A 24,635-nucleotide genomic window follows, 5' to 3' on the forward strand; every position below is an offset into this window, starting at 1 on the left:
TATTGTTGTTTTGTTGTGTGAGCAAAAAGTATGAATTCAAATACAGAGTATTCAATATAAACACAACACTTAACACAAATCATAAAGCGTCACATAGACGTCATTGTGTACTGTAATAACGCTCGAATTAGTTAAAAACACCATTGACTGATAATTGCTTATGGAAAGGTTGAGGGCTAACAAGTGATTGTCTTGATCTTAATTACTACAGGCATAAATAAACGTTTTATTTCTATATCAAACACTGCAGCTATTGCGTCTGTAGAAACACATTATTGAATACGTCATACACACACCACGCATCATCTCTGTTACCAATGTCCACGTATTATAGTACGTATGATAACTATCAATTATGTGGTAACGCAAACTTCAAGAAGTGTTATATTCCGTTACAAACGCGTCATAGAATCTTTCAATTAGTTTATGATAACTATCAATTATTATGTGGTAACGGAATCCTCAAGAAGTGTTATATTCCGTTACAAACGCGTCATAGAATCTTTCAATTAGTTTTTGAAATGCGTTAACGATTTTTCCATATTAATTATCAAACGTGTGATTTCACTCTTCCCTGGTAGTAATTATAACGATTTGCGACCACCGAGGACCGACGACCAACCTAGGTCAGGTCAATCGATGTATCAAACCTGTGTCGAGGTGAGGGGGAGTAAGGACACACGTCCCAATATTCCCGCATGCGCACAATTAACTAACATGACGTGGCTTGGTCGTCCCAAATCGAAACACTCCCTATCTTCACAAGACCCTCTCTGAATATTGAACAGGCTTTAACGATAATGTTTTTTAATTATCAATCTCAAGTGCAGTAAATGTCCTAAAACAAATTATGACCTTTCAGAAAAATATAGTGAATATATTTTAGTAATTGCAGGATTAATTTTGTTGTTGTTGTTGCGATGATGATGCTGGGCCTAAATAATGATTATGATACCAAAGGCAGTAACAGTGATCGATACACCGTTGAACAATGTTTTAATCAAATTATGCTTGGTAATCCACTGCAATTCTTTGAACAGAATCGACACTTTTAACTGAACTGATTGACACCTCTGAGACACCCACACATATGGACTAATACAGAAGTTAATATGGACATACATTTTAAATTCAGAATATTACAAAATTCAGGCTTACATTAATCGTCCACAACTAAAAATAATATAATTACTATAAATACTTGCATTTTTACCAATATGATTTATATCTTTAAAGTAAATCCTTATGCTTTTAAATTTTGTAAACAAGATGACTTCCATATTAAGTAATACAGTACAACAAATCATAGTACCCCTACTTATGAATGGAATCACCCGACGATTCTCATTGGTTATTGAGCTACTGGAGCGCTACAATAATAATGAATAACGTCGTTCGATGTCTGTTACTCCTAAAAGTAGGCTTGTTATGTGGGGAGTAAGGAGGGGAACCTAGGACCTCTCATCAATAACCATTCCATTCTTTGTTCCACATATATTTAGATTAATCATTGTAAATGGTCATAATTTACTCATCGATGCAGTAGATCATGATGGTTTTGCGGTGTAGAACGAGTCTTTTTTAGCCATTTAGACTACAACAACGTACACTACCACTATCTTGCTGGGATTATTACGAGGCGATTTTTTTTTTACCGAGGTGAAGTATCTAAGGATTTGGAGGATGACGCTAAATTTCGACACAAGTATTCGGGGTAGAAGCACCGTTCACGACGGAGGAAACATCCTTTTGCATGTGCAAAAGACAACAGGAGGCAAGTTCTCATTACACGTCCCAATACAAAGTACAGTTGAAGAGCTGAAGGCTAAAATCGCTCGACAGTTACGAATTGCAAAAGCAAGGTTGTCGCTTCTGTTCAAGGAAACGTAAGTAACATTCATATCATACAAATTATTATTGATGAATGCATATATTATTATTCTAGTTTATTTATTGATTGCAGCATCATCTTCAATCTTCAGAATGGAGAAAGATTATAGCAAATACTCTCAGACCTAGATAGGTATCAGACTAGGCCTACCCCTGTGTGTTGGATAGTGCAAGTGTCCCATTTGTACGAAAGGTCAAACAATTCAATGAACATCATTGCGGCGATTGTGTTTTCCTGCTGTACGCTTCCTGTTATATACTAGTAACTATCGCTTTCTAACAATTACTATGTGGGTCATGCCGTGCCCAGCTAAATGTGTATAGAGAAACCATTTATAATTCTAATTTCTCAACGCCTGTATAAAGACTTAAGTACGTGCGTATCGTGCAGCGCGTTTCGCGCAGTACGGCTTGGTATTATTGGTGGTCTAGTGCCAGTGGTGCACACTCTGTATGGTATTATATCTGTGTTTATAGTTTGAACGTGCACGTATGACATGAAATTAAAGCAGTGTGTGTATATAATGACCTTGTAATCATTTACAATATAAACAAACGCCCTCACACTTACATCCAACCTTTAATCAAAGGAAGATGCTTTATGTTATTAGCATTGTAAGGCAAATGACTACAATATTTGCTGCAAATATTGTAGTCATTAAAATGGCAATGCACTTACAATATTAGACGATCGACAATGTATTAATGTGTTTGTGTAAGGTGGGCCTACAAACAAGTATAAATGTTTCTAATAAATACCACTTTGGGACAGCCAACACAGGCAGTATGTAGGCATGTGCACGTGATCATCCGGGACACCACTAAAAAAGGCCATACATGGCTGCAGTCGCGTGCTCAAATTTGAGTTTACCGACCTACCGACATAGTGAGCTGTAGAGTCGCGTGCAAAAAAGTGGAGCCGGAACTATTCCTACATATAGGGCTAATTGTCTATCGTAGGCCTACAGGCACAATGCTGAAAACAAGTCTAATAATCAAGATAGGCATATTTTTTTTTTTTACCATATTTAATGAGGGTGATCCATCCAGCAATTGCTGATCATTAGGGACCCTCAGAGGTTCACAAGACAAACATATACACAAGATGCTCTACATAAACAAAGTCTTATTACAAGTCTTTGGGAGTGGAGTTGTAATTTTGTCCTTAGAAAAAATCCTGAAATGTGACGGGACTTGAACCCAGGACCCTTGGAGTGGTAGCCAAGCATCATAACCACCAAGCCACAACTCCACTCCACTGTTTCATTTTGTTTTATTTATTTATTTTTATGTATTATTTTGTGTTTGCTCTTTACGTTCGTTAAGCCTTTCATTGCATTGAGGTAGGCTGTACACCCTGCAGGGAATGCTTGATATGGAAGTAGGCTTAACTCATAACATCCGATAATACACGTCGTGACGTCATCAAAATGAAACTGCGTTTAAAGATACTCAAACTCAAATTAAATATCCCGGGAATAATCCTTTTGGTTGGTTGTTTGAATGAATGGCAATGGCAGTGCTAGATAGTATTACTGACTGTATAAATATTAAAATACAACCAGTGAACACATTTCAACAGAACCAGCAGCCAACATACCACGGTGAATGCCATTTAACAGGAAAGCCATCAGGACGTCTTCTTCGAACTATAATTTATAAAATTACAGTACAAGCATTCAAAGCATTAGCGGAACCATTGCCACCTACTAATAACATTACACAAATTGTGTGTTCCGTTCGGAAGCCACCAGCTCCTAATCAGAACTGCTGGCTACTATCCTTAAAACCAAAGTTTATTTGAAAATGTTTCTAATGTTTAGTGACCCCGAAGCCTCTGTTCCAATAAATTATTTAACTGATACAATTCCCGTAAACACTACCAAGAAAACGAAAGACGAGCTTAACCGCAAGACTTTCAATACTGAATTCTAAACATGTTTATGGTCTGCAAACCAGAAATGAAAGGAAGTAAACTAGTGCCGTTATATTGAATCGGGTAACAGAGTAGGCCTAAACAGTGATGTATCAGTTGTAATTGAAAGCCCCCGTGAAAGCCCCGTGTCGTGCACCAGTCGGGGAACCATGAGTAGGCCTAGGCCTGAATCTCGGAGACCTTTTAGAAAAAACCCGACCTGAATTATGGACAGCCCTATAATTACCGTCTATCTAGAAGATGGAATACATGCGACCACCGAATGTTAACAACGCAATCGAAGCTCGTTAAACGATGTATCAAAATTAATTCAAAACTCAAGGTCTTCGTTTATCACACACTATATTGACCTACAAATAACCTACAATAAAACAAAATCGCACACCTCCTTAAAATAGTCATGCTTATCAACCACACGAGCGTTTCCTGGAACAGAGTGCGTGGGCACTGAGTAGTACCTGGTTTTTGATTGCAAAGAATGTTCAGCTCTTCATCTTTTGACATTCCTGCACGAAGCACATCCAAACTATAAAGGGTTGTATTTTAGCTACACAGTATTTTAATTTTGTTCTTATGCATTTTATATTTTAAACTAACATATATATTTTTTTCTGCAATATTGTGAAGCATGAACAATGACCTCCCACGCGCGTACCGTTCACAAGTGGGTAGATGTCTGAATTGTATTTATAGGTCAATTGTAAACGTATACAGATTAGAGACATGCAATTATTATTGAATTTTATGTAACCATATACGCTTTGCCTATTGTCTGTGATAAGAATGCAACGTCATAAAAGGGATTTAGTAAGAATGTTGAGAAACCCATGAAAGATGTGGTTAAGTGCACGTCGGAGGAAGTAAACATGTTCCTCTGTAGTAAAGATTGGTTTCCCCCCGTCGTCGTAACGCCAGGACGTCGCAACGCAAGTGCGTAAACCAATCTTAAGCGTGGTTCCCACTAGAACGCATCGCAGCGACGTATCGACGACGCAAAGTGCTGTATTGCGTAATCACAAGTGGGAACCGACGACGCAATAGTGCCGCAAACATCGTAGGTTTGATTTCACGCAGGCGGGGCAAACGCTTGGAAGGACATTTTCTTGCGTAGATTGCGTTACGTTGCGTCGCTAGTGGGAACCAATAAGTAATTTGACCAATCACGACGCGACGGACCATCCGAACTAGCTGTTGTCGCTTGTTATTGGTGCTTTTGCGGTGCTCTTTACGTCGTCCTTGCGTTGCGTCCATGTTTAAACCAAGTTTTAGTGGTATCCTCTTTACCCAGTCTATGGAGGTATACACGGTCACCCCCACTTTGTTCCCCGAGTTTATGCTTTCGGAGTTAGTAGGCATGAACCACGCTAAGCCACTGGTCCTTTGTATCGGACTTTGTGTGCGGCAATATTGTTAATTAACAAATCAGTAGAATAGTTATATTGTATTGTTGTGTAATATTTGGTTCCGGGCACCACTAACACATAACTCTTGCTTGTTCAGCGGAAGATCGTTGTGAAGGCTGATTGAATTTTTACAATCCAACATCAACAATGATGTTACAGCTTGTGGCTAAAGGTGGCCGTTTTGAATCTATTGTTGTGGTATTATCAACTATACAATACTAAACATCATTGTTAGTGGTTGGTGTGATTCGCGCAAAATTGCGTGGGAGCCTTAATCACGTTTACACTGCAGTATTTATTCAGTTATTATGTAATTGTGTTTGCGAATTTGTTATAAGCATTAATTTTACTCTGGATGCTATCAGTAATATTATTTCATTAAACGTTTGTAAATTTGTTTTGTGGCAATTTACATTTGAGGAAATGTGTATTTTAACCGTGTTTCGGGGTTATGCACACTTTGAATTGAAATCGCAACCTCCTACATAATATTAATAATGGGCTAGTTCTGTATATTCGGCGAATAGATGGACGCAACGCAAGGACGTAAGTGCAACGCAAGCGAGTTGACCAATGACAATCGACAGTTCGGATAATTAATCCATCGCTTGCGATTGGTAACATTAAATCGTTGCGCTCACGTCCAATTGCGTTGCGTCGTTTGTGGTTATCTTATTAAATAATTTTTATCTTTTAAAATAAAACAAAAAATAATTTCAATTAAAAAATGCAATTGCTTTAGTCTGAGAAATATAGTAGAATAAAGTAGGCATAACTGCACTGTATCAACATGACGTCAATGGCGTGGGATATACTCATTTTGTTCTGTGGTCGTTGCACTACTTGCCTTATGGACATTAAATGCTAAATGTGAAATGACTTAAGTAATGAAACCACGTTTTCGCGAATGCAGGTGTTCAGAGAAAATCATACCAAGAGAAGGGTAAAATGCAATAACCTCAAGTCTCACGTGGATAAGGTTATGCTCGCATTCCCGGAGTATTTACCGGTATCGGATGATGTAGGCTATTGGTCCGCAGTATTAATTTGATTGAAACAAAGGAACTAAAAGTGTAGACAAAATCGTAAACATAAATGAAAACTGATCCCTCCAGAGTCACGTATAGGTATGATGCATGGGTACAGATAACTATTCGTAATAATGCTAGCAGGCTAATGTGCGTAAACGGCGTACACGCGCAATGCAAGTGAGTTGACCAATCTCTAACAATTACTGTTCGATGATCCATCGTGTCGTGATTGGTCAAATTATTTGCGTTACGCTTACGGGTTTGCGTTGCGTCCTGGGAACCAAGTTATATCTTAAATGCGGTATAGTTTATGTTCAAGAAGAACTTACGATATTTGTCCTCTGACCTTTTGACGTACCAAATGCGTGGTTTAAGCTATAATGTCTTATTTAGTTCATATTTCAAAAATCAATAATCCTGATTTAAATTTGTACCAGTGAGCCATTTGTGGTCGACGTCTAGATCCTCCATTAGCAAGTCAATACGATAATTGTAACCTTCTTGTGTAAATTAGAAATACATTAGGAAAGCAAAGTGCAAAATAAGTTCAATCTACGTTATGTAAGAATATAAATACGGCTTTAAAACAACATAGTGCTACTATGCGTCGAATCCACCATCTTGAATTATGCAAATTAAATGTCCTTATGACCCCTTGCGGTGCTTTAGTAGAGAATGAACCAGACATTTATAATAATCAGAACAACGCAGTGAATAATTGAGTAATAAGAATTAATAAATTATTATAGTTTGAACTTTTTAGCTAAGAAAGTCATAATTCTATTCATCTAAACTAATTAATGTGATCCGCATGTTTTGTCTTTCAGGCACCTTACTAGAGGTACGTTGCATGAGAACTTTATAACAGACGGCAGCTCCCTTACTTTGTTACCAGTGGTTGAAAGTGGACTAGATGTGGTGAGTATCTTTGCAGTTTTGCTCATCAAGCTTCGTTCCCAATTGATTGAACGCAACGACGACGGGCGTGTAGGTAAAACGTAATGAGTTGACCAATCACAAGCGTGATATCCATCGGTACGGTGGTGCGCACGTCCTTTTTGCGTCGTTTTGCGTTCCTGGGAACCGATCTTTAGTAGTAAACAGCGTTAAGCTCTGTCTATACTATCAAGCTAGTTTGATATAAACAAATTTGATGTGCCCAAATAAGGTAGTGATATACTTAAATATGGTAGTGATATGACATCATCATGTCCATATATGAGCACATCACATTTTGCTGTCACACATAAAGTTTGATAGTGTAGACGGAGCTTTACAAGACGTGATATGAATATGACAGACATTTCTTTATATTCCGTAGGGACCGCAGTATGACCAGAATCTGGTTCAAGCTCTACAAAACCTGTCAGATACTCAGGTAAGAGATTTAGTATCAGTGCGTTTTCGTTTCGGGACGGTAGACAAACAGTCCCGATTAAATGGATGTGAATTGGGTTGTACGCATGCGCAGCTTAATCTTTTGTAAATATTGTCTCCTTCCGTGCTACCGTCCCGAAACGGAACCTCACTATATATCTATCTGCATTATTAAAACATAAACTGATATATGTAGGCTTGAATTTTAATAGTCCTTTTTTTTAAAACTTGAGTTGAATACTCGGTTGAAAAGAGAGCTAAGCCAATAAACGGTTAGCTGTGTGAATCGGCAACATTGTGTGGATAATAGCATTTTGTACCAACTGATCCTCCATGCACTGATTGACACGGGATCAGATCAATGCTGCAACTGACACGCATTAATATCAATATGAAATATGATTCATATCGTTTGATTCCGCTGACAGATAGGTTCGCATTTGAATTACTAAGCTCAGATAAAAAAAAACACTCATTCTGTGAAAACTATCCGTACTTACTGCCGTATATGGGCGGCAACATTAAGCCGTCAAGCAGTGTGAGCAATTAACAACTTCAACCGTGTCATCACTATCAATTTTATAGCATGCTTGTGTGACTAGTTCTAAGAAAGGCGTCATCCTGACCTGTTCAAAATCTTGTATTGTTTGAGTAGACTTATTTGGTATATTTTGTGTATATATTAACGCCTGGGTGATCGAGAAAAACCACAAACTCTATAGGCATATCGTTGTTGTTTATATACATATTTCATTTGCCATTGAAATCATGAAAAAGACAATAACTTAAAACTTAAGTCTAATACTTGATAGTTTCTTCCTAAAACTTCAAACATACATGATCCATTGACATTCTAGCCAAGTAAGCCAACATTTTTGAAAGTTCACAACCGGCTTATAATCTCCGACGCTATCATAAAATCTCTCGTGATCAGAAAGGTCATTCGTAATTTGGTGCAACTCGATGCTACGGAGAAAGTTATTTATAAAAGTAAATTTGCCATTGACATTTTGAAATATCATAAATCTCAGGAACGGACTACAATTCGATACTTGGATTTATGAGTGAATCAGCAACTAAATATTGTTTTAAATTTCAAACAATATTGAGCAGTATACATTGCATAATCTTCTTAGAACCAATAAAAATGTCCGTGATGTTTTATTATTCCGCGTCAAGATTTACAAACGTTCTATATTATACAGTTTTAAAACATTGTATGATTTTATTTCACTTCCCTATAACCATAGGCAAAAATAGCCACTGAGCCGAGAAAACCAAGTTGATTAGAAAGGCCAGCATTTTATCGCCGATAACGTTGCAATACAATACAGTAATTGCAGTGCATTGCAAATAATAGATTATTTATAGTACGATATCTTATTTAAACTAGATATGCAAGTGTTGAATGTCCTTTCTATTGTCGGATTAATTGACGCCTTGTGTTTTCATTAGAAATGTTGGAACTCCAGTAGGCCTACATTTAGTAGCACGTTGGTGCATTAGCGGACCCTGATATAGCCTACGTTTCGTTATCTATCCCCCATGAGCGCATTCTGGTACCGTACTGCACCCTGGTGCACATTAGGTCTACCCAGGAATGGAGCCTGTGTTTGCCATTATAATAATTAATTGTACATGTCACTCTGGTGTGGTACGTGGTGTTCATCGAGTGGATTACAAGTCTGTACAAAACTCGGGGAATTTAAACTGGTGCTGCTTTAAACTCTATTATGTATTTTTTAAATGTCAAATGTCATGTGACGGAAAATCAAGGTGAATATCGTCATTGAGTCTGCGTTGTAAACCAGAAATATATAGTTCCTTCTTTTCATTGACCTAAAAAAAATCTCTCGAATAATGTCGAATTGAATTAAAATATGCGGGGGATAATACACCATTCTTCCCCCTGAAACCTTAAACGGAATTACTTTGTATTATTTTTAGCCCAGCTGTATAAAATAAATTCAAAAAGTCCTATTGTTCGAATAACGTCCAATTCTAGGGTGAGGTGTGTGTACTATGGAATTGATTACATGTGTAACACAGTTGACCTCATCTTAACCCTTGTGTAATAAGTCGTGTAGGTTAAGTAAACGTTTAAATCAATACAGTTGTGGTCGTGTGGGTGTGTAGGTCTACCGAAATGGCACCGCAACATGAGCGACGTACAGGTGAATCTTCATCTTCTGGACTAGTTCTAATGGGCGTAACCAATAGTATTCCCAACTCTCATCCATCCCTTCCCATATAGTGAGCCGTATTTTAGCATTATACTTTTGCTGCGTTCGGCGCCCCGTAATCATGAACAAGGACAATACTGAACACATCAACTTTAGTGGTCTCGCACAAACAAAAATTACAAGAAATGAATTCCACATTTCGAATTTTACCGGTAACGGTGTTCCTCACTACTGTGACCAGTCTGGAATGTACGTGGGCATTGATTGTAATATAAATAGTGACCTTATACTTAAATGTCACTGGGTAATTTGCGTCTATATGCCCATCCGCGACACAAGTACAAGTGTAAGCAACCAATTGCACCACAACGAAAGACAAATGATCACATCGGACCTGAATACCAACGCCCACGGGATATTCTAATATAGGCCTAGGTCAGTCGAAATAAACCCCTGGTGGAATATGATTTGATATATTTAACAAACAATAAAATATGATTTACAGATATTTGATCCCTTTGATAGTATTCAGAGATCGTGAATGCACACATTCAACGTGTTCATTTAATACAGTATGTCTGCAGACTTTGGTACGGATCATATTAGTCTGGGTGGGGTCCAGACGGAATTTGACTTAATATTAGTAAAATAAAAATATTTTGGCACATATGGCGTTTCATACGTGTACTACTAAACTCCACATTATATTCTGTTACAATTACTGTAGTAATTACATTTTTATTTACTATTTAACCTGTTTTTGCAATTATTTAGGTACGAATATACTGTTTATTGCAGTGACTGTGGCATAAACCCCCACATTGTTCAACAGACTATACCATAGGACGTTATTGTAGTAGGCTTACTGCAGTATGATAATTGTTGATAAGATCCCTTCAGTATTATAGTACAGTATTATAGTACGGTCGGTAACTATAATATCTGTGTCATATTTATAATATTTACTAAATCAACTTAAATCGTGGATTAGCTGAAACAACGATAATATTCGTAGAATTTAGTAAACGAGTTTAACATAAACAGTAACCGGGTTGGAAAGGATGACATACAACGTGTTCACAATGAATATTGAATCGATTGATGATTCTTCGAGTTAATTTACATCAGGTAAATGTTCTCACTGAATCCTACTTGCTGTCGTTGTCGATCGTGTTCTTGGAATACTCGCCAATATCACGTTTATCACACTTTGACATTTACAAACCATGCGTTAAACTTTAATTTTTTTTGAATGCCAACACTTTTATTATTATGGCTTCTCCTCCGGGTTTATTAGTCCAGAGAAACCCTTGCGTGATGAATGTCAGCTCAGTAATACATAGTTACTAATTTTATTTTGTCCAAATAGTAGGATTAGGAAATAACATTTATAAATTCATTGAATCCTCATAAGAGATTATTATTAACTTAATAGTCACATTAAAATAAACACTGCGCATGTGCATCATTATATGTCATTTAATACATGTCATGAAATTTTAAAGGCCATTAAAAAGCTTAGATATTTTACACTGTATAGATTTATATAGAGAAAGAGATAAAATACATTTTAAAATACACGCTGGTTGATGACGTAGTTAGCGCGCTGTCGTGTCACAGTTGGATGAATTAGCTAGTGTTTTGACGTCATCCTGTGAAGTTCGTTATCTCCTTACTCTGCATCAAACTGCACGATAGCCTTAAATCGCATTGCAATACAGGTTTTACTCCTTTTTCGGTATAAATTCGTTTATTCTGATTCCACAACATTTTACCTTAAATGCACATAGTCAAAGTTTGTTTGTATTGGCCTATCTTTGGTTATATCGGTTAAAAATACACCACAGCTTAATCACATTCCTATGCAAAAACCGAATTCTATATTAATTATTATGCTAATAATAATCCGCTTATAATGTGGGCTATTATTAATTATTGAATTTCGTAAACAATAATTGTTTAGATATCCACCACCAAATGCGTTTGTTTTAATAAATCCAATAAATACAAATTTGACTTTTTTTTAAATATCGAAATTAATGATTCGTATTATTGGTCGTGATGATAGGTTGATATTGGTATTGAAAGATTAGTTAATTGATCGATAAGGCCCTAGTCAAGTGGAAATGTATCGATATTGATTGATTAATTTCACCGTTTTTCGTATAATGGTTATACGCGTGAGCAGCGAGATCCGTGCAGTTTACGAACACCATCGCTGCGCAGAGCGCGATCATCCGGTTATATAATACTCAACCGTCGACAAGAATTCAAACACTTTTATAAAGAATACCCTTCTGCGTAAATAATATATATTAAATATATTATTTTTAAATCTAAATTTCATGAAGCGTCCATGTGGTTTTATCTACCCACTACTGAGGCCATGATTTATGAAATTAAAATATGCAGTATCATCTTTTAGTGACGTATATACCCTGTGATGTTGTGCCGCGTCCCGATCAATTTTTGTACAATTGAATTTATTTCGTGGGCTGAATTACTGGGTTTACATTGTCTATTACACAACTCAACAAAATATTGTAGAATAAAAAAGCGTGGTCGTTTATTACAGTTCTCACGACTAACCTGGATAATACTAACGTAATTAAAATCAATATCGATATAGTTACTGATTCATTGCGTTTTCATCGGTAGCTATGCCCATGGGATTATTGTATTAGTTTTTATTACGTCATTGTGTAGTTGTGTGTTAATCGATAATCAACAGTTTTCAGCTTTTAATACACCCCTCCTACATATTTTTGGACTAACCACATACTCTTTTGAGAGAGGTGTGATTAATTGCCTTCAGATATAGGCCCTAAATAAAACCACTGTTTTTCTACTGCAGTTTGTCAATTTGTCGAAACTGAAAGAGAACTGCACCGTATCAATCAAATACAATTTAATTACCATAATTCAAAGATTGTTTTGTTTTACGAATATCGTTGTGTTTAAGAATCTTTTGGGACAAACAATATCTACTAACATTGTTAGGAGGGTTATGGTGGCTCGTAATACAAGGTACATGTATCACCAAGTGCGATGTGTGTACTAAGTAACTATAGACTTAGACCTCTAAAGTTATTGTCATTTTTATGTTCCAGTCTATCTATTATCTATTCCAGTTGGCGTTTCGATTTTTGTCTGTAAATCCAGCTAAAGTATGGTACGCCATGTGCGCTAAACTGTTTATTCATATTTTGTATTAAGTCGAATTGCCGTCTAGAACCCAGTACCTAAACGCAATTAAACTACTTTGCAATGAGATAATTAACGATTGTGAGGAATGCGTAAACATCATTCTTTGGTATATACTGTCCAAATTTCGCGGGGGATTGGAATGTGTCAAGTTGAATGGATCAATCTGGATTACGCAAATGCATTCATGACAACTATTCCTCCTTTGATAATTATTTCAATTCCCATTGCTTTACCCCTGCAATAATATCATTGTCAAAGTATGGTAAAACATTATTGATTTCCTTCATGTTGGCCTAGCCTATGATGTACTGTTTAAATTGGATCAATCAAGGTTAGATGCCACGCGTGGTTCGCGCGTTCATGTCTTTAGGACTACAACCACCACCAGCGGTACCATCCTGTATTGTTTCTGGTTAGGTGTATGTGCGGGGGCGGTAAATCCAAATCGGATTCAAATCGTACGCTTTCCTTTGTGCAATTTGAAGTGGTGTGATACGAGAGTTTCCTGTTCACTCTTTTGTTGACCGTACTTGGCCTACAGAATGAACGCTAAACCCTAGAGGATATTTGTGTTTGTTTACGATGCACAGAATACTGCGTAATTTATGATAATGTACTAATCTTATTGTACATAAGCCAAGTGGGGTAAAATACGCATACTTATATCTATAATAATTATTATCTTATTTGTATCGACCAAGTGGGGTAAAATACGCACTTATTGTGATGACGTTTCAAAACATACATTTGATAAGCTTATTGCTATATTGTTTACAAATTATCTGTTTGAACTTATAAAGATATAAATATGAGTCATTGTTTATTATTCGTACAAACTGTTGACGTGATCGTTCGTCATGCCTGATTGCTCAGTATTATTTGTGATTTGTAATTATTATTCGTTATTGTTATTGTATTTTGGTATTAGTAATCAGTTTATCAGGGAAGAACAACAGGGCGCCGATCCGCTGTGATTGGACGTAGAAGGGGGTGTGGATGGAGGGTGTAAAAGCAGGGTTACGAAAGAAGGGAGTTGTTGCGGTGCCTTACAGGGAGGGACAATCCTCCCTCTGAAATGTAGAGGCACCTAGGGTATGTGCCAATGGTACAAAGAGTGCGGATTGAGAGCACGAAGGCTTGTGTTTAATTAGTTCAGGGAAGATTGCAACTAAAATGGTACGGAATGTAATTTACTGCTTCCGTTGAAGACGAATGATTGTGCATTTCATCATCATTGCGTAGATGCACTTTCTCGACTCAATTTAATCAATGAACACTTCCGAAAGACGGATTATCCAATATTAAGCAATGACCTAAATAATTCAAAATATAAACATTGTCACTATCATTGTGTTACGATGAAAGACCAGGAATAATATTTTGAAATACCATACGAGGAAATAGAACGTATAGCAAAGATAGATTATTAAATAAATAAAAAGAGTTGGCAAAGACCATACGAGGAAATAGAACGTATAGCAAAGATAGATTATTAAATAAATTAAAAGAGTTGGCAAAGACACGCCGATGGTCAAATGCCGTGACCTTTTCATATCCTCTGTGTGGATATTAGTGACGTCATTAATGTCGATTCAAAGAGATATATTACATAACCACAATATTGTGGAAACCCAATCGCCCAGTCTGTTCGCTATGTACCGGACGTCCCATATTACCATACTTTTCTTCACTATTTCAGGAATATGAATTCCTAACAATTATTTAAAAAAACTATTAACTTTTAAAGTCACGTGACATTTTCAAAGTTGACTAAGTACTAGTTGTTAGCACTTATTCTTTGATATCCCACCTAAAGTAGGTCTATACATATGGCGTGCCATGTGTGCCTAAATGTTTATCTTTCTTCCAATTATTAAGCCGAATCGTCGTCTAGAACCTACATTATTGACTGGGATTTGTATACAAAATGAGCTTGTCTGCCATAGCATCATAGTTCATATTTGAATAAAGTCAGACAAAGCGCATGATGAATGAATGAATGTAGTTTATGTTTAATTCAATTCAAAACACATTATGGTAGGACCGTTACTGCACAGTTACTGTATTACCAAAATATCACCACAAAATCTAATTCCAGGTACCGGCTCTTTTTTCGATCCACGACTGCGACGACGCGTGCGCAGCTGTTGTGTTCTTGTAACGTACAATTTAGTCACTTTAAATTACATTGAGACGTTTCATATTAAAGAAATTGTGAATGTACCACGCGTCACTTTACAAATGGATGGCATAATATCAACGTCGTTTAAGTATTCGTGGAAACTCGCTTCAATTTGGCGTGTGCCCTTTTAGTAATTAACGTACTGTACAATATAATACTAAACCATGTCATTTCTCTTTACTACGCTTATAATTATGTATTCGGTTCAGTAACCTTAACTATGTGATGACGTCATATACAACTCCGTATGACATTTACTTTTTCTCTTATTGCTTCTTGTACATTTTAACGAAAATATCATATTGTTTAATTTATATTTTCTCTATACTTTTTATCTTCATCAGGTTAATGACTTTCTAAATGGGAAACAACCTTTGACATTGGCGTTACGATGGGGTAACCACATGGTGTTTGTACAGCTTCAACTAGCCGCTAGTCCAAATGGTGGAAGGGGAAAACTAAAGTGTCCATTACATTCATCTACCAATCCAACTCAATTTGGAAGAAATACCTCAAGTCAAGCTCCAGCGGCCGTAGACGCGGTAAGTGAGCCAATGAGACTCGCATACAACTCATAACATTACATTTTATAATAGCAAAATTACGTTTCAATTCATAGTCACAAACAGTGTGATGCCCTGGGATCTCGTCTAGCCCCACTAATTTGTGACGTTTACGAAAGTAACTATATGCGTAATATAGGCCTATAAACCAATATTGTTGCACCTGGTAGTAAGTTATATTATGCCCGACAACAAAACTCTACTTTGTTCTTTCACAAACAAAACGTTTTTTTCGTTCTTTTGTCGCCTGCTTCTCAGCTGGCACTCTTTAATTTGATTGCAACCCACACTTACCCTCACATTGCTCATGTTCATTGCATTCATTCATGTAGCTAGCCTACTTCTATCCGGACAAGGTCATTCGTCCTCTGGGGGAGATTACACAGCTATTTGTTTCAATACATCCATACAATATATACTATACAGTCATCTTCCAGGGGGATACTGTAGTAAGAACGTGTAGGCCTACATTTCATGATGTAGGCCTATGATTTGTGTGTTGAGAATATAAGAACTTGAAATGAGGGTCAAGCGAATCTCTGAGAAGTAAGGAGTAACCAACCACGCTTTATTTCAATGTGAACTAGTAGTATACGTCATTTTTCTGAAGGAGTGTATTGATTTAGCGCCATTTTACATCGTCACACGCGCAATTGTTGATTGATTTCTGGTGATGATACAATTAGAATCAATCAATCGCCTACGACATAAGAATTCGATTTTGGGTTTAAACTGCAAGTAAGAAAAACAAGGTGAAATCGTGAATATAATGAAAGCCTATCTTGAAAACATAACGTGCTCGCCGAATGGATTGTATGTCAAACTATTCCTAAATTAATAATGTATTTCTAATTGACCTAATTGGTATTTTTACCGCGTCACCTATGTACAAATTCTTCCGTCTGACGTTAACGAAATAAACGTAATGGTTTTCGGTGGTTTCATTTCAGAGTACCTTCATAGTCTACCTATTCCTAAAAGAATTATTACAGCATATATGCCTACTTCCGTAGCCTAATTCGCTAGCCGTATTTTTGTGTTTATTATTAGGAAAATACACCACAACGATGGTGGTTCGAATTTAGGACTATGCAAAAACCGTCCCAGTACAACAACCGGTCATGTTGGTATAGATATCTCGTAAAATAGCAAAAAATGCGCATAGCAGACTAACTCTTGAAGCATATTGAATTGACTTATGATCCATATGGATTTCTGTGTATACTTTCCTGAAACATTCTGAACTACAATTTCCGCTACTTCTTCCAAGCTGGCGTCCTTGACGTCTTCACATGCTACGTGCAGACGAGGTTTTAATCTCCTAGCTTTTGTGGGCGTTCTAGATTATCATTACATAACCTAAGAAAAATTAGTTATGCGTAATTTTATGCCTGGAAGGACCATACCAGTAAATATGAATTATTTAGAAACCTGTGCAAGAAATTTTTTTTTCTAAAATTCATGTGCAAAATGTTAATTAGCCGCCAGCGGAATTGATCAATTTAAGACAACGTTGTCGTCGCATCAAATCAAGTATCCATAGCAACACTGTGGCAATACATTACGCTCGACCTTCTAGGCCTATTAATCATTCTGACGTACGTGCGACCTCTAATAAAACTACATGTTAGTAGGCCTAATGAGTCCGAGTATTTTGAAGAAAACTCAGTCTGGAATGGGGTTTCCGCATTTAATAATTTCTTGTCAAAGGTCACCTCAGAATAAATATTAGGTCTACTTTGTGTGATATTTATGGGAGAATTTGGCATTTATAATTGACACGAATGTGCAGTGCCGTGATTGAGATGGTGACAACCCCTCAGTCAACGAGCGGTAATAAAATATCGAATTAATAGGAAATTCGAGAATTATGTGCGAACACAATGTGGAATCATGCGATTCAACGAACAATATGGCCCTCTATAATTATAAAGAAAGTTGTCAATAATCGATTTGATCTCACAACTCCAGTATCATTATACAATATACAGTGTAACATACAGTATGTATCGCATAAAGTAACGCCTGTATCATAGATCATCAAGTCTAACCCTAATTTACTATATAATTGCCAGGCGCCATATACATACATAATTTGTTACCGGACGGATAATAATGCCATATTGATATGACCTCCTGTCATTACTAGAATTGGGTGTAGAATTTATTTATAAGTTATAGCCTAGTGCGCACTGCAGGGAGGGTCGTGAATCCAGCGTCGTATATGTATATCTGTCCGTGTTCGGTATACATCGCGTGTGTGGACACATGCTACACAGCACGTTAGGCGTGTGGTCAGCCTGCTAAGTCATGGCAAGTCATAGCCAATCATAAAAACAAGTGTCTCAAATTAATTAAGATATCGACTCTAGAAAGACATACAAGATTATCACTTCAGTGAAATTAATATATCACCTCGACCGCGAGTTAGTGTTTATGAGCGCTATTGTGGTTTTATAACCACTTGATACATTGTGTTTTGCAAAGAACACATTCATTAAGAATTGATGGGGTGACACGTCTGCCCGGTTAATTGACATCCACCCCCTTGTCAGCAATTAACTCATACCGCAGTTGGACTGTTAAATGAGAATAATATATCAAGTGTGTACGTCTGATAATATCATGTCATTGATGTCTGATATTGAAAAAAGAATACAAAATATTGATAACTCAATCAATCATACACCGTTATTTTTTTCATGTCGCTTTCGAAAGGTATAGTAAGCATTTCTCCCGTTAAAATTAAACATTTGAATTACTTGCTCATGAGGCTTTTGAACATCTGTATCTAGATTTTCTCCAGTGTCATAGGAAAATTCCGTAATACAGCATCACATGTGTTTTACATGAATCGCCTATTATCATCACTATCTTTGGTATCATACCCTAACCATTTAACCTAACTTTACATTATACGTGCACCATTGTGGCCTACCGTGAGATGCTGTATTTCGGAATTTTCTTATGACACTGGGGAAAATATAACACAGAATCTGGTATTTTTCGGACGAATGTCCGTTTCTTAACATTGTAAAATGCACTTTGTTTGACTGATATGTGTTTTTTTCTCTTTTCAGCCCACTTGTCATTTACATCCCCGGTCCATTCCATGTTCTCCACCGCCCAGCCCGACGTCTCCTCCGACCACCTCACCAACGGCATGTAGAGACAAGAATCAACAATCATGCCCTAGAACAGGTGCTTGTATTGATCAAGTAAATCATTATGCTCCCGGTGTGTTTTCGGGAACCTTTTCTGGTAAGTAAGAAAGATAATGAATATGTAAATTTATAAAGAAATTAATAAAACTCTTCCTTTTTACAAAAACAAAAGTCCGTCATTGTCCTTTGGGAGAAACCGGTGTAACGCCAAAATTAGGTTCGCGTGATCTGTATCACGCAAGGCTAGGTCACCTAATTTGGCGTGACACCTCCATTCTACTTATCTAGGTCCTGTAGCCCTGTGACTACGTCAATGCCTATTTTTTTCAGGTTTCAGGACGGCATCCTGTAACTTGTATCAGTGGCCGTAATTATTTTCCTATTCAATATAGAACTTTTATCTTCATCGATTAAAATCAAGTTTCTCAAGATAGAACGTATTTGACGATAACAATCTGTCATAAAGAATATAGCCGTCTTGGATGAGCGCTTTGGGGTTTCGTTTTTAGCCGCTTTGGTCTAGACAAATAATATAATAATAATGAACACTAGGCCTAAGTCAGAAAAGTACAAATAGCACAGATTACGCTGTTGAGACCAATGTTGTACAATCTTTACGATAACAGCCTGCAGTTGCGGACAGAAATCAGTGTACAGAATCAACCGCTAATAACGGACCAGAAATACACGTGTATGATGGCCAAGACAGTCTTGGTTTTCGCTTAGGAAGCGCCAGGTCCGCGTCTCCAAGTTTGATCATACTAGGCCTACACGTTTGTATAATAATGGTCATTTAATAATGTATAACATGGAAGCTTCCCCTCCTTGCCACCAGATTAGCGAAACTAACAATACACAGACCTGTCTTTTCACTATACATTCTAATGTGAGATTTTTTTCTTCGGGTCCTATATTAATTCGCCATTAAGATTAACTGGTATTAATGCTTTTGACCAAGCCAGTATCGTTAATACTTTAGCTTACAATAAACCGCAGATGCTATACGCGATAGAGAAACTATTATTGGTATTTTATACGATTAACGTCGACATTTGTGAATTCTTGGATTTCACTCATTTGGTCGTTGGCATTTTGTGAATGAACGGCCTACTTTACGAAGAAGCAACCAGTTTAGTTTTCAAACGTCATTTATCGTTAAAATTAGGCTGCATTTTAAAGTCAATGGATGTTTTAAAGGCCTCGTGATACTCTCAGTTGGCATTTTAGAAATCAGCCATGTGAAATACATGCGTGAATAAAACACGTGAGATTTATCATTACACGTCTACTTACGTGTTTTCATATAATCTGCAATCATTATCTTAATAATATTCTTGATGAGAATATTTTTAATAAAGAATAACTTTCACTTTTACAGTATTATTACTTGTAATTGTAACCAGATAAATTGATTTGAAATATTTCTTTGCAAGAAAACAAAATGTTGCATTTTATTACGTCATCACTGCGTTGTCATCGATACGTCCTCGATCTGTCATTTTCCATTCCGAGTCACGTGATAGATATTTCATTCAGCACCCACCTTTGATGAACATATTTTGATCACGTGATCGACACAATACTTTTTTTTTCAGAAATTTGACATTTAATTTTTTTTAGTATACATTAAAATGTGCTGTGTTGTTCCAATGATCGTTCCAATACCATACAACACCGTTGTTTAAGTACATAGCGTACTAACCCTAGGATTATTATAAATGAGTTTTTTTTTAAAGATCATAGCAGTTATTCAACCAATTTCTGACATATAAGGTCATCTAAAATATTAGCAATTCAACAACTCCAAAGACTTTGTGGTCAATAATCCTTAATTTGGAACCATGGCAACGTAACGTCGAAGTGCGCGTCAACGGATGATCACTCCAATTTCATACAACACAATGGTCTTCACTACGCACCCTCTAATTCTACTATCGTTTACGCTACAGTATATGCTGTGCAATAGTATAGCCATGTCATGTCAGTTCCTTAGATTTTTAATAATTCCCGAAAGGACACAGCCTTAGCAACGTAGTGAATGACATCATACGCGTTCAGCAACGGTTGCTAACGTATTATGGATTACTTTGTGTCATGTAGAGTGGATTGCGTTTCCTTGTCATTTTGTTAACGATTACATCCACATTATTCATTTATATAACACAAGATAAGTTACGTTCGAAAACCTTCGCCATTCGGCATATAGTAGGCCTAGTAGGCAAAATACATTTGAGACGTCGAGTATGGTCGCTTACCCCCCCCCCCCCCCCCCTCGACCTAGAAGATGAAAAATATTGCATACACCTCGACGTGTATGAAAAACCATGGTCACTCCCCCATTCAAAGATTAGAACAATACTGCAAATAAACAATACAACTTCGATGTTATCTCCGACAACAAACAAAATGTGATTTTAATTTAAATTCTAATTTCTTGTAATGTAGGGGGATGGTAACTTTTCGGGATCTGCCTGCTATTTTCCCATAACAATGCATCACTCACTCTATATTAAAAATTGCAATTGATTCGTAATTGTATATTTGATAAACCGTGTATGTGCGTGTACTTTATGTTGATTCGTGACGCATCGTCAAATCTCGCAGTCGGGTGGGGTGCGGCTGGGGTAGTTATTTTTATGCAGTTACTCATTTGATCGATTACCATTGCCGCGGTGCTTTGACCATAAATGCAATTGATTTTTTAAAGACAGTTATTTATTAATATCATTGATTTTTATTCAAAGGAAATGTTTCTGAATGAAAAGGGTGAATAAAACATTGCCTTCCATGGATTCGAATTATTGTATGACGACATTATTTGTTACAGGCTCATTGAATACGGCTGCTGTGTGTGATGAGGGCGGCAAACAGAAACGGGATATCAACACGATTGCGTCAATTTTAAATGATCTTCTAAAAGCTGCACCAATGTATAAGCAACTATTGGAAAGTCGACCACGTGCACCAATGGCAAACACGAAAAACTCCACCGGAGGACTGCCAGACTTCAGAAGAAGAACCAATGGTCAGTATAAGAAACCTATACAATTTTTTTTTTCAAAAGAGACGCCGATAGTGCCCTTAAATAGAACCACCTTTATAGAAATATCTATACGGAAACTATTTAACATAGGCAACCCATGGAGGTATTATTTTATACCTCCATGGGCAACCATTTTCAAGAGAAAACGTGACATAATAATGATGTTATAGGCCTATTAGACAATGGAGTAGACCTATTTATAAATAAAATAGTTTCTGCAAATTACGTGCAAGTTATTAATTATATATTATTACATTTTTAGATGATGCACGTCAGGAAAAACACACCAGAGATAAAATGGCGCATTTGCAGATGATGATGAAAGATCGCCAACAGCGACGACGCGCCCGCCGCGATCTACGATCTCCGTACAACACCCCTCATCGCTCAATCGAACGTTTAGAAGGGAGTAACCTCGCCGTCTGAACTGCGGCCAGAAAAATCTCAGCTAGCAATAGCTGATCGGATTTTGACGAATTTTCTAGCAGATTTCGGCTGCTGAAGCTTTAAAGAAAAGCTTCAAAATTGACGAATACAATTTAGTGCTTGGAGCCACGGGCTAAAGCATTGCGAAGTGTTTACGGTGTTTCACACGAATCGAATTAGTTTGAGAACGATCATTGTTGGTTGCTAGGGAATAGACATATCGTAGGCTAAAAACCAGCGTCATCGATTTGTAAAATTTAAAGAAAGCATTAGTATGGAAATAATAACAGAAAGAAAAAAAATCGATTTTATTTCATTTAGTAGTTTAAAGTAAATCATGTATAGTTACGATATAATTTTGTTAATTTTTGTTGAACAATATTTAGCATAAAAAAACGTTTTAGGTTTCATCCGGTTTTGTTTTCATTTGATATTAATTTACATGATGGCAAGAACGAACGCCAGGAGTGAATTAAATTAATATGCAAAACTATTTTTAATTTATCTAATATATCGTAAAATTTTTTTTAGTAAATTGAGACTAAACTTTTAATTAAAAATCAGGTTTTTTCTTCATCATTTCTAATATTAAGTGTGTTGAGTTCCTCATCTGACACGTATATAGTATATAACACATTTTCATTTAAAATAGACAACCTTATACAATACTATTATAAAATAAGTGTAGGCCTATTATTATATCAACACTTTTATCATATAACCACGCGAGCGCTTTCGGTATGGGTGTTTTCAAGTCGAAAGATAGCGCTGTAACGGTTACATGTATTTTTTGCTTTTTAATAGTTAGAAACAAATTTATATTTTTAGTACAGTATATGATATTAAAACTACTTAATATGCTGATAATGCAAAACCTTGTATGTGCCAACTTGTGGGTACATTTAAAATCATTAATAATAATTATAATATTTCTAAAACAATTACCGTAGTAAACGTCATATAAAGTTATTTGATACATTGTATTATGTTTATATAAGTTTGTTTAAGTGTAACAAAATAATTATTTGTTTCTCTCCGTGTGTCAAATGTATACGGCCAGGATTTCCCTGGTTTTTGACTTACTTCAAGTTGTTGTTGCTATTCGAACATTGATAGGTTTTGTGCCGTCATATACCAATATCCAGTTGTTTATTTTAAACATAATTTGTTTATTTTTCAAGGAAACTTGGCAAAACAAAAGATGCTATTGTATCAAGATATGATTTGAGTCTCTTTTATGGTACAAACTATCTTGTGTTGTCTTATTCCAGGCATTGTGTCTGTATACTGTCCCAGAAGAAATACCCGCAATAGTGATTATTTTGAATATATTATTTTTATCATTAGCGTATACATTTGCGCCGTGTGTTTATACCAATAAGATCCACATTACAACAATTTAATTATATTATATATATATACATGCGTGAAGCCATATGAATAAAATTGATTGTGAATATCGTGTATATAATTGTTTAGCAGCATACCTTGGAAGTGCGCGTCGCCATTTTAGGCGCACGCGCGCACCTTATGGTATAATGGTATTTATTGTACAGTGTATAATTATGTATGTTAATTACTGTAAACAGGTACTAGCATTTTGGTGAAGATTTGTTTACCATTTTTAAACTTCCACCACGTGACCAAATTTTGTAAATAATATATTAATGAAAAAAAAAATTAAATATTTTAGTGAGTTGTTTTCGGTGATAAGCCTAGTTATGAAGAAAATAGAACAAGTAGCATTTTCACTATATTATCACTTTGAATGACGTAATTGGTTTTGTAGTAACAATTAAAATAGCTTACGTCGAATTGATTAATTGCGTTATTTTATTGAGTCGAATGTTTGTATTTTTAATGAAAAGTGTTCTGTATGGTCCAAAGAACCTATTTCATATAAAAAGCTTTTTTTGCAATTAGTTTGATTTAAAAGTCTATTTCCCATGGACTAACAAGGGTCTATATAAATTAACCTTCCATGATCAAAAACATAAAAAGCAGAGTCGTGTAACTAAAACGGTGTGAACTAGGTGTGAACTAAGCTTTAAGCTTTTGCGTGCCGATATCAATGATTGGAATGAGGTTTTTCACATCAGTAGTGTCTCTAATTTTCTCCTATCTTCCATCCCAGTTGCCTAATATGTCTACCAAAGATACTCGCATGCACTTTGTAAACAAATTGTCGCACCGAAAAACATCCCTTTTAATACTACGGGCACATTGTGTT

The 24,635-nt window shown here is 36.3% G+C and overlaps 1 protein-coding gene across 1 annotated transcript; it reads left to right on the forward strand.

Annotated features, from left to right (window-relative positions):
- The first annotated feature begins 1,393 nt into the window (after positions 1–1,393).
- On the forward strand, positions 1,394–24,228 carry LOC144845585 (midnolin-B-like). Its single transcript, XM_078703015.1, has 7 exons — positions 1,394–1,886; positions 7,088–7,178; positions 7,582–7,638; positions 15,554–15,751; positions 18,853–19,033; positions 21,764–21,961; positions 22,242–24,228. Exons 1-7 carry the CDS (start codon positions 1,684–1,686, stop codon positions 22,403–22,405), a joined length of 1,092 nt encoding a protein of 363 aa, XP_078559141.1. The 5' UTR covers positions 1,394–1,683; the 3' UTR covers positions 22,406–24,228.
- Positions 24,229–24,635: the final 407 nt, after the last annotated feature.

The sequence above is a fragment of the Antedon bifida genome, chromosome 6 (genome assembly GCF_963402885.1).
Source record: "Antedon bifida chromosome 6, ecAntBifi1.1, whole genome shotgun sequence".
Classification (NCBI taxonomy): Eukaryota; Metazoa; Echinodermata; class Crinoidea; order Comatulida; family Antedonidae; genus Antedon; species Antedon bifida.

Bases quoted from the DNA above. Each gene is read 5' to 3' on its own strand.
- LOC144845585 (XM_078703015.1), top strand. From the start codon at position 1,684: ATGACGCTAAATTTCGACACAAGTATTCGGGGTAGAAGCACCGTTCAC. The intron at 7,639-15,553 runs GTAAGAGATTTA...TATCTTCATCAG, and splicing joins AAAACCTGTCAGATACTCAG to GTTAATGACTTTCTAAATGG. The intron at 21,962-22,241 runs GTCAGTATAAGA...TTACATTTTTAG, and splicing joins CTTCAGAAGAAGAACCAATG to ATGATGCACGTCAGGAAAAA.